General features: G+C 37.6%; 2 gene segments (V, D, J or C); both read left to right on the top strand.

The window, feature by feature from the left end:
• LOC106001068 overlaps positions 1 to 14522 on the top strand; it is a 195450-nt gene that overhangs the window by 112378 nt on the left and 68550 nt on the right.
• LOC106001081 overlaps positions 1 to 14522 on the top strand; it is a 42190-nt gene that overhangs the window by 15303 nt on the left and 12365 nt on the right. Inside the window, 1 exon segment of the V gene segment in view lies at positions 1220 to 1352. Coding sequence covers positions 1298 to 1352 — 55 coding nt within the window.

Below are 14522 nucleotides of genomic sequence, written 5' to 3'. Positions count from 1 at the left end.
TGAGAACATAATGAAGACCCAGAGAAGATATCATAACACTGGAAGATCAATGAGAAAGAAACAACATGATATATAAAGACATTGTCTCAATGTCCTTTCTCTTACTCACTGATTTGGTTTTGACCACCTTCCATGTGAGACTACATGCTTCTTAATTATTAGTGTTCCACGTGAGGAAGGAGATTTTGGATAAATTAGTCGCCTTGCATTTTTGAATTATTATATGTCATCGTAAGATTGTTAAACATAGCATGTACATTGATAACTTGTGGTTTTAATTCCAAGACTAAAATGTCTAGCTGGGGATAGTGGTATATCACAAATACTGAGGTAATTTTGGTCTATTCTGGTAGCAATAAGCTTTTGTGTCAGAGTCCAAGCTATCAGAGCACAGGACATGGCTTACTTAGGCCATTGTTATAATTGCTCCCTTGTTTTAAGTGTTTTTCTAATTTATATAGTAAAGACAAATAAGGGAAAGTTTGTCTCAGCTTTATACCTGGTCTTAAGGAGAGTCCACATTTGTGAGGATTGGGGGATGGTCAAGAGGCTTGAACTATGGGCCTAGGCGCTATCCCTGAGCTCCTCAGCTCAAGGCTAGTGCTCTAGTACATGAGCCATAGTGCCACTTCCAGTTTTCTAGTGGTTAATTGGAGATAGGATTCCAACTGACTTTCCAGCCCAGACTAGCTATGAACCATGATCCTCAGATCTCAGGGTCTTGAGTAGCTAGGATTACAGGTATGAGCCATCGGGGCCCAGTGAGAATCCACATTTTACTTTATGTTTATATGTGTGTGTTGGAATAGACTGAACATAAAAACAGTTTATATCTCTCTTCTATGGCAGTGAGAATGTTCCAATGCATAAAGATATTAAACCAGTTTAAAATGTCCAGAAACTCTATTCTCTCCATATCATCACTTCCTCCATATAAGGAATATAAAACACTCGTTTTGCCTTTATCTTATCCCATTCTAGAGTCATTACAGAGAATTGAGATTAGGACACACAGGAAAAGCAGGTCCTCATCCCTGCAGGCACCAATAGAACTATGCACAGGACAGCAGACTGATTGTGACTTGTCCTGTTTGAATCATATTCTCTAGTCAAAAACTAAGACACATGGGTACCATGGACCTATGATGATTTCCTGAGATGAGCCAGCCTTGCAGCTATATCCATCTTTGTCCAGCCCTGCTGATTTGCATTTGCCTAGATCACATCCTACTGCCACAATGACTTCATAATAAGCTGTTCACACCTGTGCAGCAGTCAGTCCCCGTCAGCACACAGCATGGACATGAGGACCAATGCTCAGCTCCTGGGGCTCCTACTGCTCTGCTTCCCAGGTAAGGAGGATAATACTTCTCTCACCCTGTGTGGTCAGTGATGCCTGTGGCTTCAGGGAAGTCCTGTAATAACATGACTAATAATGTGGATATTTGCTTTTATGTTTCCAATGTCAGGTGCCAGATGTGACATCCAGATGTCTCTGTCTCCATCCTCCCTGTCTGCATCTCTAGTAGAAACAATCACCATCTCCTGCAGAGCCAGTCAGGGTATTAGCAAATTTTTAGCCTGGTATCAGCAGAAACTAGGGAATGCTCCAAAGCTTCTGATTTCTTATGCAACTAGCTTGGCCTCTGGGATTCCATCCAGATTCAGTGGCAGTGGATCTGGGACAGGTTATTCTCTCACCATCAGCAGCCTTCAGCCTGAAGATTTTGCCACTTATTACTGTCAACAGCATATTAATTACCCTCCCACAGTGATACAAGCCATGATAAAAACTTCCCAGGAAAGCAGAAGTGAGATACTGGCCTGCCCCAACTGCTTCTCCTAGTTCCTCTACCTATTGACAGTGCTTCTCAGAAGCAGCCAGATTCTAAAGGAAGAATTTTCTCTACAATCTAATATTCTGTTCTTCTTAGCTCTAGTAAAATACCCATGGCACTGAGTCTCTCATTTAATAGTTGAACCAGTCGTTACATATGAGGAGTGCCCATCAATTATTTTGGACATTCCACTTCACTAAATTATAAAATAGCTTATTTTCAATCAATTACTTCATAGATACTAAAACAGCTACTCAAATACAAATGGTTGTTTTGAGGTTTTCTGAAGTTACGTATTAAAGAATCTACAACACAATTTATGCTGGCCACTGATATTCTGCAAGTTAATGTCTTTCTTTCCTCTCTAAACACATCTTTATTAAGTGATATTTTGATTTCTTACTTCCCAAATATCCTGCTTACAGGAAAAAAATATTTCTATAGTCTGTCCTTCAATGGTTATGAATGTCCTAACCCCTGCCTCATTCAAGCCAGCCTAGATTAGAAGTTCCAATTCTATTGGCAAATCTGTCCTCTTCAACTTAATTTCCATTTGTTAGAAATGGTATCTACTACTTTTGCTCAGAAGAAACATAATTCAAGAGCAAGATGATCTCAAAGACAAGGAAGAAATGAGATAATATCAGAAAAGTGAGGATTTAGTGTTTCAAGAAGCTCATGCAAGCTCCCAAGTGTGTGCTCAGAATTATGATTGTAAAAGTTGGAATTAAGAGGCCTCACATCTTAGCACAATTCTCAGTTCCATTTGTTTGTAATTAATAATCGTCTCTTAGAAAAAAAGATAAAGATGAGTTCTGACACAATGGCCTTCTATTGGCATCTTCAGAGAGTCAAAGACCAGGAGAGGGAAGGAACCAGGACCAGCAGCACATCAGCAGTGTTGAACTTGGGTTCAGAGTACTTCAGAAGCTGAGAGGACTAAACTGGTACCCCCCTCACCTCCCCACACACACTGATTCATGGCTCAATCTAGCAGGATCAAAGGCACAAACTCTTGTGAGGAAAAATCTCATTACAGCCCTCAATTACCTATAATAGGTTTTAAAAATTTTTTAATGTGTAATTCATATAAATGTAAAGCTTATGAAATTTGGTCTATTTTATGTCAATATTCATATTATCAATATGCTTTCAATGCAAATGCACAGAAAAGCAGTCAACAAAGCCATTTTAAACTATACAGATTGTTAAAATAATAGGATGTATATGTTAAATACATTGAGTGACAAAGTGGAGAATATATTCATTTTGTCAAAGCTTCCTGACTCCTATACAAGTGTTCTACCACATGAGCCATTCCCCATACATTTTTAATTTTTAGACAGGTGTCATGCTTGTACCTTAATTGGGCTGGCAATGCACTTTCACATTCAGACTTTGTATTCTCATAATATGAAAAAATGAGTTTGGATCTTTTCACTGAAACTAAAAATTCAGGATGAACTTGGGTTAGGAAGGGTTCAAGATTTCTCTTTCGTCCATGATCATAAACCAGGCACCACTCTGAGACCCAGAGATTGTAAATAGATATAAGTTGAGTTCTAGATAGAACAATGCCTTAAAAGAGAAATTTCTACTGCAGTTCTAATTTCTTTATGAAGTGTACAGTCAATAGATGTTTACAATTATCACTGGGATTGCAAAGAGACTCTAGAAAGCTCTTGACAATGTATAATGTCATTAAGATATTAGAAAAGAATCAAGACTTGAGACAAGCTCTTCAAACACCCAGAGGCAAGGCTGGACAACAGTTAGACATACAGTCACTGGATCAGATTCCACAGATCACAAGGATTCCCCAGAGTTCTGATCCTTTCTTGAATAGAGTACCTGCATCCTCCCTGGGAGGAGATCAGAACACCATAGCTGGGGCTGTGCCACCCTGTCCTTAGTCTTGTTTCAACCCGATTACAAATTCCAATGTATGAAAGTCATTGGTCTTAAAATTAACAGACTTCATTTTTTAAGTTTCCACATCTAGCAATCCCATTTAAATAATCAGAAGTTGCCATAGTGTCATCTTGAATGCCGAGCTTACTCCAACCAATTCAGTTACTTCCCAAACATATCTGTGCCTCCCTCTCACACCTAGACTAATGCAGAAACAAAGAGATATTTAAAATGATTCACAATGCTACTCAACCTTCACAGCAGCTATCCTTTCTCTCCTTTGCTACTTTAGGGTACTAGTTCTGATCTGCAGGTATAGAAAGTAGAGGTGAGCCCCTCTCATTTCCGGGCAGTAACAGAAATTTGGGCACATGTAATAAGAAAGAGATGTAAGAGGACTAAGGGACAGGTGCTTAATGGGATGGAGCTTGAAAGTGATTTACCTTGAATCTGATCTGGAATATTAAACGAACTATGGATGTACTACAGCCCTTTTGAGAACATGAGACATTAACACAGTATGGCATTTGAGAAAATAAGGCATTAAAAACCCATAAGGGAGCTGGGCACTGGTAGTTTTGCCAGTAATTCTAGCTACTCAGCAGTCTGGGATATGAGGATCACAATTTGAAGCCAGCTGAGACAAGAAAGTCAATGAAACACTTATTTCCAATTAACTACCTGAAAAACAGAAATGGAGCTCTAGTGGTAGAGCACTTAAGCCTTGAGCAGAAAAGCTCAGGGACAATGCCCAGGCACTGAGTTCAAACCCCACAGTGAAAAAAAAATACATGGTCATTGTGACAAGTCACAAATAATGAAGTAACTTTGGCCTTTTCTGGTAGCAACAAGCTTTGGCTCCAGCCATCGAGCCATCAGACATCAGGACATGGCATACTTGAACCAGTACTATATTGCTCTTAATAATTTTCTATCTTATGAAGTAAAGTAACATAAATAAGGAATAACTTGACTCAGTCTTATATCTAGTAGAGGAGAAGCCATCATTTTTTTAGTTGTAGGGCTAGAAATCTAGGTCTAGGTAATGCCTTCAGCTCTTTAGCTCAAGGCTAGTGCTCTTCCACATGAGCCACAGCACCATTTCTGGGGGGATTTTTTTGGTGGATTATCCGAGATAAAACTCACAGACTTTCCTCTCTGGGCTGACTTTGAACCATGATCCTCAAATCTCAGGCTCCTGAGCAGCTAGGATTATAGGTGTTAGCCTGTAATCATATTTTATCTTGTGTTTATATGTATGTTTTGGAATAGACTGAAGCATGAGTTCCTCAAAAATATAGCAGCTTATTTTTCTGCCCTGTCAGTCACATGATGCAATGCCTAGAGAAATTAGAATAGTTTAAATGACAAACTCTATTTTCTCTTATGTTCACAGGTATTTTGATATTCTGAGCTTGAAACACTCAATTTTCTTATTAATCCTCTCTTTCATGTCATTACATAAAATTGAGATTAAGGCACTCAAGTAAACCAGGTCTTCACCCTGAAGGCACCAAGAGATATATTCATAGGACAGAGGATTGATCATGACTTGTGATGTGTAGGTAAATCACATTCTCTGTTCTAAACTAAGATCCTTGGGCTCCATAGACTTGTGATGATTTCCTGAGATGAGCTATTTCCATCTTTTTTGCATATGCCAAGATCACAGCCCACTGTCACAATGACTTCATATTGGCTGTTCACACCCTGTTCAGCAGTCAGTCCCAGTCAGCACACAGCATGGACATGAGGGCCCCTGCTCAGCTCCTGGGGCTCCTCCTGCTTTGGCTTCCAGGTAAGGAAGGATAACATTTCTCTATCCATTATGGCATGTGCTTACTGGGCTGTAGGGAAATCCTGTAATAACATGAATATCTGTGGATATTTGCTTTTATGTTTCAAATGCCAGGTGCCAGATGTGACATCCGGATGACCCAGTCTCCCTCCTCCCTGTCTGCATCTCCAGGAGACACTGTCACCATCTCCTGCAAAGCTAGTCAGGGTATTAGCAATTATTTAAACTGGTATCAGCAGAAACCAGGGAAAGCTCCAAAGCCTCTGATCTATAACACTTCAAGGTTGGCCTCTGGAGTCCCATCCAGGTTCAGTAGCAGTGGATCTGGGACAGATTATTCTCTCACCATCAGCAACCTGCAGCCTGAAGATTTTGCCACTTATTACTGTCAGAAGTACGATAGTAAACCCACCCACATTGATACAACCCATAACATAAACCTCCCAGGAAAGCAGAAATGAGAGGTTAGGCTGCCCCTGCTGCACTTTCTGGTGCCTCTACCTGTTGACAGTGTTTCTCACATGCAGCCTAGCTCTCACAACTATTGCAAGCTTTTCATTCAATTTTCTGGGAAGGCTACTCTGTATCTCTGTCTCATTTCTCCCCCTCAGTACCAGAAGCACAGACATGGCCATGTCTCCTCTCATATTAGGGCATCCTTTGTGATTTACATAGTAAAATACAAGCCAGTCAAAAATTCTCAAAGCAGGACTTGTTTTAATATAGGAAATGAGTCTAGTCATTAGCTTCTGTTCTTCTAGTTAAATAGAGAAGTTGGAACTAGGAGTGAGGAATTCTCCAGTTCTGTGAAGCTCTCCTAGGGTTTGGGGTACATAAGCTTGGATTTCAACAGAATGTGGAAAAAACCAGTGTTAGCTGCTGATACTCTCACCTGAGCCAGCAACCTCTCTGGGGAATTCTCCAGGCCTCAACTCTGTGATTATGTCAGCCTGTTTATGACAAGAAATGCACAAACCCCTAATGTTGCAACTCTGCAAGAAACCAGAGAAGGAACAGGGATTTTCACTTCTACAACAAAGGTAATGATCACAATGATGGTTTGAGATAGCTCACAGCCCAGGATCATCACTATATCCCACATTCTCAGAAATATTCCCCCTAAGCGATGGTATTAGAATTCACTTAAATTTGATTCTAAGTTTTGTCTACCAATCTGAAATCATAAAAATAAAAACATAAAACTTCATCAATTGTTGGAAGAAAGTATAAAAGCTGAAAATTGTATGAAACATCACAAGTTGTTCAAGATATTACAAAGGAACAAACAATTGAAAGAACTTCCTTAATAGAACAAGTGAGATGTAAAACAATGAAACATATAAAAATAGGAAATAAATTACTTGCTTTAAGATTTAATTTCCTGTTCGTGAGACTCTTGTCTCAAAGAAATCACCACAAAACTGGAAGTGGTGCTGTGGCTCAAGTGGTAGAGTGTTCACCTCGAGCTGAAGAGCTCAGGGAAAGCACCCAGGCCCAGAGTTTAAGCCCCACGACAGACAAAAAAATGTTTTAAAAAATAATAAAAATAAATTAATAAAGGATTAAAAAATTAATTTCCTGCTATGTGCAGGTGACTCAATATTGCAATACTAGATAATCAGGAGGTTGAGATCTGAGGATCAAGGTTTAAAGCCAGCCTACCAAAAATCCAAAAGTTGAGCTGAGGTCAAAGGCACATAGTGCTAGCTTTGAGCAAAAATGAAGTTCAGAGACACTATCCAGAGTATATGTGAAGATAGATAAATAAGATATAGATATATGATTATATGTATATGAATATATAGATAAATGTATATATACATTTATGTATATATGTATATACATTATAAATTTATATACATGTATATGTGTACACATGTATATGCCTATATATGCATACATATTTATTCATATATATATTTCCTAGCTGATATGCAGAAGCTTTTTAATTTGATGTGTTCCCCATTTTCATTTCTTGCCCATATGCAACAGGATTCCAGTTTACAATTACCTGTGACCTTATCTTCAAGTATTTTCCTTGTTTTCCTAGGGTTGTTTTAAACTTTCAGGTCTCACATTAATATCTGATCCATTTGGCATTTTATTTTGAAATTGTGAGATCAAGGAAATAGATTCTATATTCAACATGTAGATACCCAGTTTTCCCATCCCCAATTTTTGAAGACACATTCTATTTTTTTAATTGTGAAAATACCATATACAGGGATTACTATTACAAGGGCAAGATAATGAGTACATTTCTTACCAAGCATTTTTGCCTCCTCCTTTGTTTCCCTTTCCCATCCCTCCCCTTCTTCCCCACCCCCACCAGCTTTCCCCCCCTGCCAAAGTTGTAAAGTTCATTTTTCGACATAACAACTTGTACATATTGTTGCACTGGTCCACCTGTATCCCTAATTAAATGATTTGTTTTTGCCCTTCCACTCCACAAATTATACCAACATCAAATACAATGAAAGCAGGGGTTATAAAGTGGAGAAGGAACATTCAACACAAAAAAGAAATCATCTTATAAGTATGTTAGAAACAATCACATGAAATAAAACACATTTGAATACTTATCTTGGGGTTCATTTCACCTAACATCACCTTATCTGACCTTATCAGACATATACTAGTTATTGCAAATAATTGAAACCATGGGACCTATGTTTCTTTGGGCCTGGCTTACTTCACTTAATTAATTTTTTCCAAGTCTTTCCATTTCTTAACAAATGGGGCAATGTCATTCTTTATGGTGGAGGCATAGAATTCCATTATATATATACCACATTTTCTTGATCCATTCATCTACTGAGGGACATCTGGGTTGGCTCCATATATTAGCTATGGTAAATAATGCTGCAATAAACAGTTGAGCTGGTAACTTTCATATGGTATTGTTTGTGATTATTTGGGTAAATGCCCAAAAGTGGGATTGCTGAGTCATAGGAGAGTTGTATGTGTAATCTTTTTAGGAACCTCCATACTACTTTCCAAAGTGGTTGAACAAGTTTACACTCCCACCAACAATATAATAGGGTTCCCTTCTGGACACATCCTCTCCAGCATCTGTTGTTATTAGAGTTCTTGATTATAGCCATTCTAACTGGGGTGAGGTGGTATCTCAATGTTTTTTTGATTTGCATTTCTTTTATGGTTAGAGAGGTTGAGCATTTCTTCATGTGTCTATTGGCCATCCTTCTTTCCTCTTCAGAGAAGTTTCTCTGTAAGTCTTTAGCCCACTTATTTATTGGTCAGTTGTTTCTTTGAAGATTTGGTTTTGGGGTATTTAATTTTTTGAGTTGCATGTATATTTTAGATATGATACCCTTGTCTGTTGTATGGTTAATGAAGATCTCCTAATCAGTGGGCTTTCTATTGACCTTGCTAGCTATGTCTGCAAAATAATGCTGTCCCCTTTGTCCAACCTTTCTTTGATTTCTTGTGTTTCTGGTTCTCTATATAGAAAATTTCGGCCTGTGCCAAGGAGGCCTAGGGTTTCTCCTATTCCATCCTGTAATGTTTCCAGAGTGTCTGCTTTGACTCTGAGGTCTTTGATCCATTTGGAGTTGATTCCGGTGCAGGGTGATATATAAGGATCTAGCTTTAGTTTTCTTTTTTTTAATTTTTTAAAATTATTATTGTGAAAATACTGTACAGAGGGGTTACAATTACATGGGCAAGATAATGAGTACATTTCTTTTTTTTATGAGTACATTTCTTATCAAGCATTGTAACCTCCTGCTTTAACCAAGTTTGTCAGCAGCATTTACTGAAGAGGATGAAGACACATTCTTTTGACACTGGTAAGTATCTCATGGCTACAGTTATGTGGATTTATTTTGAGTCTTGTCATTGGTTCCATTATTCTCCAACTACCCAAAACTTGCTGGGGGTGAAAATTGGTGCAGCTTATCCAAGTGAAATGACTTTCCAGGTAGCCTTGCATGAGCTGGATGTCTGGAGGAGCTATTCTCTCAAGGGAAGATTATACACATAAGTTCACTCTTTCATTATCTCGCAACCTGTCTATAGGTTTAGAGACAACACCTGAGATGCTCTCAGTGTATCTTAGCTGTCGCCGTGACACAAGACTTCACATTAATGGTGGTAATCTCTCATATTGTTCTCAAATTACCCACTTTATAGCTATCTATCAATGTATTTGGGCTTGTAGCTATGAGTTCCTACACCCAATTTTTTGGGACCCAATATTTTTAAAATGCCAAATTATGAGAAATAATTCTACATAAACTTGAGTTTGATCTCCCTTCTTTCCCTTCTCCTTCACATAAACCTTTAATGATCTGCCTCTAGGAGTTTTCCAGAAAAGTATTTTCACAAGAATCAGAAGCTAAGCAGTTATAATTCCTAAAGGACTCTTTGTAAAAGTCTATTAAATATTACTTCCTCCTCCTATTCTGACTTTGTTCTATTTATTCTATCTGTTTGGTAAGTCAATCAAATGAGTTAATGTGAGTGGTTTAAACAAAAACTGCAGCAGGGGAATTCACAAAATTGGCTTAGAACCATGTAGTTTTTGCTTGCTGAGTCCCATGGTGTTCATCCTAAGGATACAATGTCCAAGTTCAAATACAAGTCAATGCAATTGTTGCACTTGTTGCATTCCATAGGAATCAGATGGTGAAGACAGCCTTCAAGGCAAAGAGGTAGTGCTGAAAACAAAGGTGGACCAGCTGATTGATTCCCTCTCTTAGCACAAGTAGTCAGTGAGTGGTTTGACAGCATGAGGCTGGTATGTAAGTCTGAGCCAGAGCCATGACCCTACCATTGAACCTTTTAGTGTCACTCAGGACCCCTACTACTTTGCCAAACATCACATACTTGATATCTCATAGGGCACACACATCCTAGGTAACCAACAACCTTATGGCCATTGAATTCTCAGAATTAATGATGTCCTTATTCTTATTTTCATAAACTGCTCAAAAAAAAGTCTGAGAGCAGGAACAATTTGCATTCTCTACTGAATCTGGCCTTAACTAGATAGAAGAGGACCAGCTTGGTGAATATTGGAGGAAAGATACACAGTTCAGACACGGGGACTACATATTGACAATCCTAAAAATTGTTATGTCACAATTCCACCACCAGAGGACAAGCCAGCTTCACACTCAACAAAGACCCAGAGTTCAGATCTTGAAAGACATTGACATCATTACACTTCTGGGCATGCAGCTATGTGGGAGGTCAGATAAAGTACCTGAGAACAAGAATTCCCATTCTCTCTATTGGGCAGGTGTTTACAGAGGTGGCTATGATTTATTGGTCAGGTCCAGGCTGGCCTTAGCAGATGGAGTAACTATGCAGGTCAGGAGAGATGAGAGAACACCTGCAGATGTTATATTGGCTGCTGTTAGATAAGTACTTACTGGGCAAGATAAAGTTGCAGTATACTTCCCTCCTGTTTTAGGGTAATAGCATGAATTCCCAAAATAACAAAGATTAATAACTTTGGAGGAGCAAATTAAATGTTTTGGCACTGAGCCAGCAGAAGAAAGAAAGAAAGAAAGAAAGAAAGAAAGCAACTTTCAGCAACTCTCAGTTTCTTTTTCTATTTCATGAGTCACTCTAATATTGCAGGTAGAATATTTGCAGAGAAAATCACATGATCAAGGATAGCCTGGAAATCCTAGTAAGATCATGACAAATAAGAAAGAAACAAAACAGAAAGAAAGGAAGGAAAGGGGAGGAGGATTGGGTGGGGGTGGGGGGGAGGATGGGAAGGGATAGGAAGGGGAAACAAAGGAGGAGGCTACAATGCTTGATAAGAAATATACTCATTATCTTGTCTATGTAATTGTAACCCCTCTGTACAGTATTTTCAAATAAAAAAAGGAAAGAAAGGAGCAAGGAATGAAGAGAGAAAAAGGAAAGAGAAAAGTAACAGAATGGACTCTAGTAACATAACATTCTTTTCATAGATATTATAAAACCAAGAGTACTTGAGATAATACCGTACAACTACCTAAGTATTTCCATTTATTGGTAAATATTTTCCATTAAATGTATTATTAACAAATTATCTTTTTTTAACTTCAATTTGAACAGATGTTTTTAAATTACCTATAAATTTTAAGCAACCTGACAAATATAGGAAAGAACTAAAGTTATTTCTTTGTCAATGTATGGCCTCTGCACTTGAAATATGGTACAGGAAAAAGCAGAGTGATAATGGAAGATTACTAAAAATATAAACTATTTATGAAAACCTAAAACAAGCAAAGGTCACTTTTTTATTTAGTTAAACTTAAAATTTGCAAGCCTAACAAGGCCAAAACAAATTTGTATAGAGCAATACCTTGTTTTTTATAATTTTTACTTTTTGTTTTCTTAATCTCAAATTATATTCTCAGCTACTTACTTTTATTTCTGTTTTTCATCTAGCATTAGCTAAAACAATTCATTAATTATTGTTAATTACAAATTATCTTAGTATCCAAGAAGAAAAAGATTCTTAAAAAAACAAACTCCAAAAAAGAAAAAGACAAAAAACAAACAAACAAACTCCAACCAACTAAGTACTAGCTTAACAAAACAGATGATTAATTTAAGCAGACAAAACCAAAAAGTTACCTCACCAAAAACAAACAAAAATCATGAACTCAAAAAGCAAAAGCCATCATTGATAATCTCACAGTGCTTCTGGGAAAACAGTCACCTACAATATTCAGGATCACAACAAGAAAGTCAGTTTCCCTAGGGAGCTCCAAAATAGAATGACCACTTCCCATTCTCATGCAAACTACAACAGAAATTTCCAGATACACCTACTTTTCTCAGCTTTGCAGAGTCTTAGAAATTAGTACCCAAAGCACAGTAAGTGTGATATTTTTTGGTCAAGTGTTTCAAAGACAACATCAGTTTTGTTTCAGGAAAGAGCCTTAAAAGGCTGACAAGTCACAAATGGAAAGGAAACAATGAAAGAACAAGGCCAAGGATACAAGCAGCAAACCTTACTAGAAGGACAAATTTTGAATTCATAATATACAGACGATTCCATTTTCTAGTCCCTCAATAATAGCAAAAGTTGTTGGCCCTGTTTAAAAAAGAATGGAAAGTCTTAGAAAATTATATTAAATGAAGTAAGCCAGGCACAAAGAAACATAAGTCCCAAGGTTTCCCTTATTTGCATTATCCTTTATAAGACAGAGACAAGCAGAAAAGGTCAGATAAGTTGATGTTAGGTGAAATGAACCCCAGGATTAGTATTCAAATGATGTTTTTCTTTCTTGTGATTGTTTCTAACATATTTATAAGATGATTTCTTTGCTTTGTATGACCCTCCTGCATGGTTTAACCCCTGCTTTCACTGTATTTGATGTTGGTATAATTTGTGGAGGGAAAGGGAAAAAACAAATCATTTAAATAGGGATACAGGTGGTCCCATTGCAACAATGAGATGTACAAGTCATTATGTGGACAAACGAACTTTACAACTTTGGCCTGCAAAGGGGAAGGCTGGGGGAAGATGCAAAGGGATTGGAAGGGGAAAAGGATGAGGCAACAATGCTTGATAAGAAATGTACTCATTACCTTGTCCATGTAAATGTAACCCCTCTGTATGGTATTTTCACAATAAAAAAAAGAAAGACATTGGAGGGTGAAGTAGGTGAGGTGTGAGAGGGAAGTCATAGTAAGAGAAAAAATAAAGGAAGGGGTAAAATCTTCAAAAATATGTACTCATTACCTTACTCATATACAGCATCTTTACAGTAAAATAAAATTTAAAAAAAGAAATAAAGGAAAAATCCTAACAGAAAACTAGGCTTGAAAATAGCAGAGAGGATCTTTGTTCTCATATTTCATGCAGATTTGGTGATACATGAGCAAAAATCCTAAGTGTGTCACATCCAAACAATGAGCTTCAATAATATCCCTATATTATCAACTGAGTTCTGAATTGTGTCTGATGCTTTTTTGTATTAAGAAGTATACAATAACAGATGGATAGAGATAGATAATACATAGATAGATAGATAGATAGATAGATAGATAGATACATACATACATACATACATACATACATACATACATACATACATAGATACATAGATAGATGAGGGGAAAAAAACTGAATTGGCCTCAACATGTGCCCATACCTGTATCAGAAATAGTATAGTTAAAATCACTATGTACCAAACCTCAATCTGTTTTTATATAGGATAGCTCTATAATGATAAGCACTTTGAATCCGATATAAAAAGGATTAGCCAACCCACAAGCCAGCAGTTTTCAACTAGCATCAGGCTTTCTCTATACACATAACTCAGTCATACTTTCTGTATACAGCCACAGCTCCCAAGGGGTTCTAGGGTCTGCCAAATTTAGAATGTTTAGGAAGGAATGTGAAGGGAGGAAGAAAAGTAGGGAAGGGGAAATGGACAGTGAAGACCAACAACTTCCAGTTGCTGAAGATGACTGAGCCTCAACATCCCATGGAAATGTGGAAAATACCTTCAGCTTATTCTCTGTGAGATGAGGGTATGAGGTATGCATGCAACTCTCCTCTCATGAGCACTGAGGAAATTCTGAGGGCACTCATTCCTGATATGGTGTTCATTTGGTGTATAGGCAGAGGTCTCCTCTATTGCTTCAAGATGACAGTGAGACACAAAACATCTGATAGAAGTATGCACGAATATATTAAATACTGAGATACAAAATTGCCTGATAATCTAGGTAAAAATAGTATAGAACTTTACATTCTCCCTGCAACAAGATTCTGGCTGGATTCTATATAGCCAGATCCCATCAATACACAAGATATACAAACTCACACCTATAGATAGCTATAGCAAAGCTGGGCTTGGGTCATCTCTTTACTACTATACATGGGAACAAAAAAATAAACACCAACTGGAAACTGGAGTCTGGAATTACGTGCAAACTGTGGCAGTGATAGGATGTTGCGTATTTGCCAAATTGATTGACAATATGCAGAATTTTAT

The sequence above is a fragment of the Dipodomys ordii genome, unplaced genomic scaffold, assembly GCF_000151885.1.
Source record: "Dipodomys ordii isolate 6190 unplaced genomic scaffold, Dord_2.0 Scaffold261, whole genome shotgun sequence".
Taxonomy (NCBI): Eukaryota; Metazoa; Chordata; class Mammalia; order Rodentia; family Heteromyidae; genus Dipodomys; species Dipodomys ordii.
Note: the sequence above shows the minus strand (reverse complement) of the source record. Positions and strands in the feature narration are given on the sequence as shown.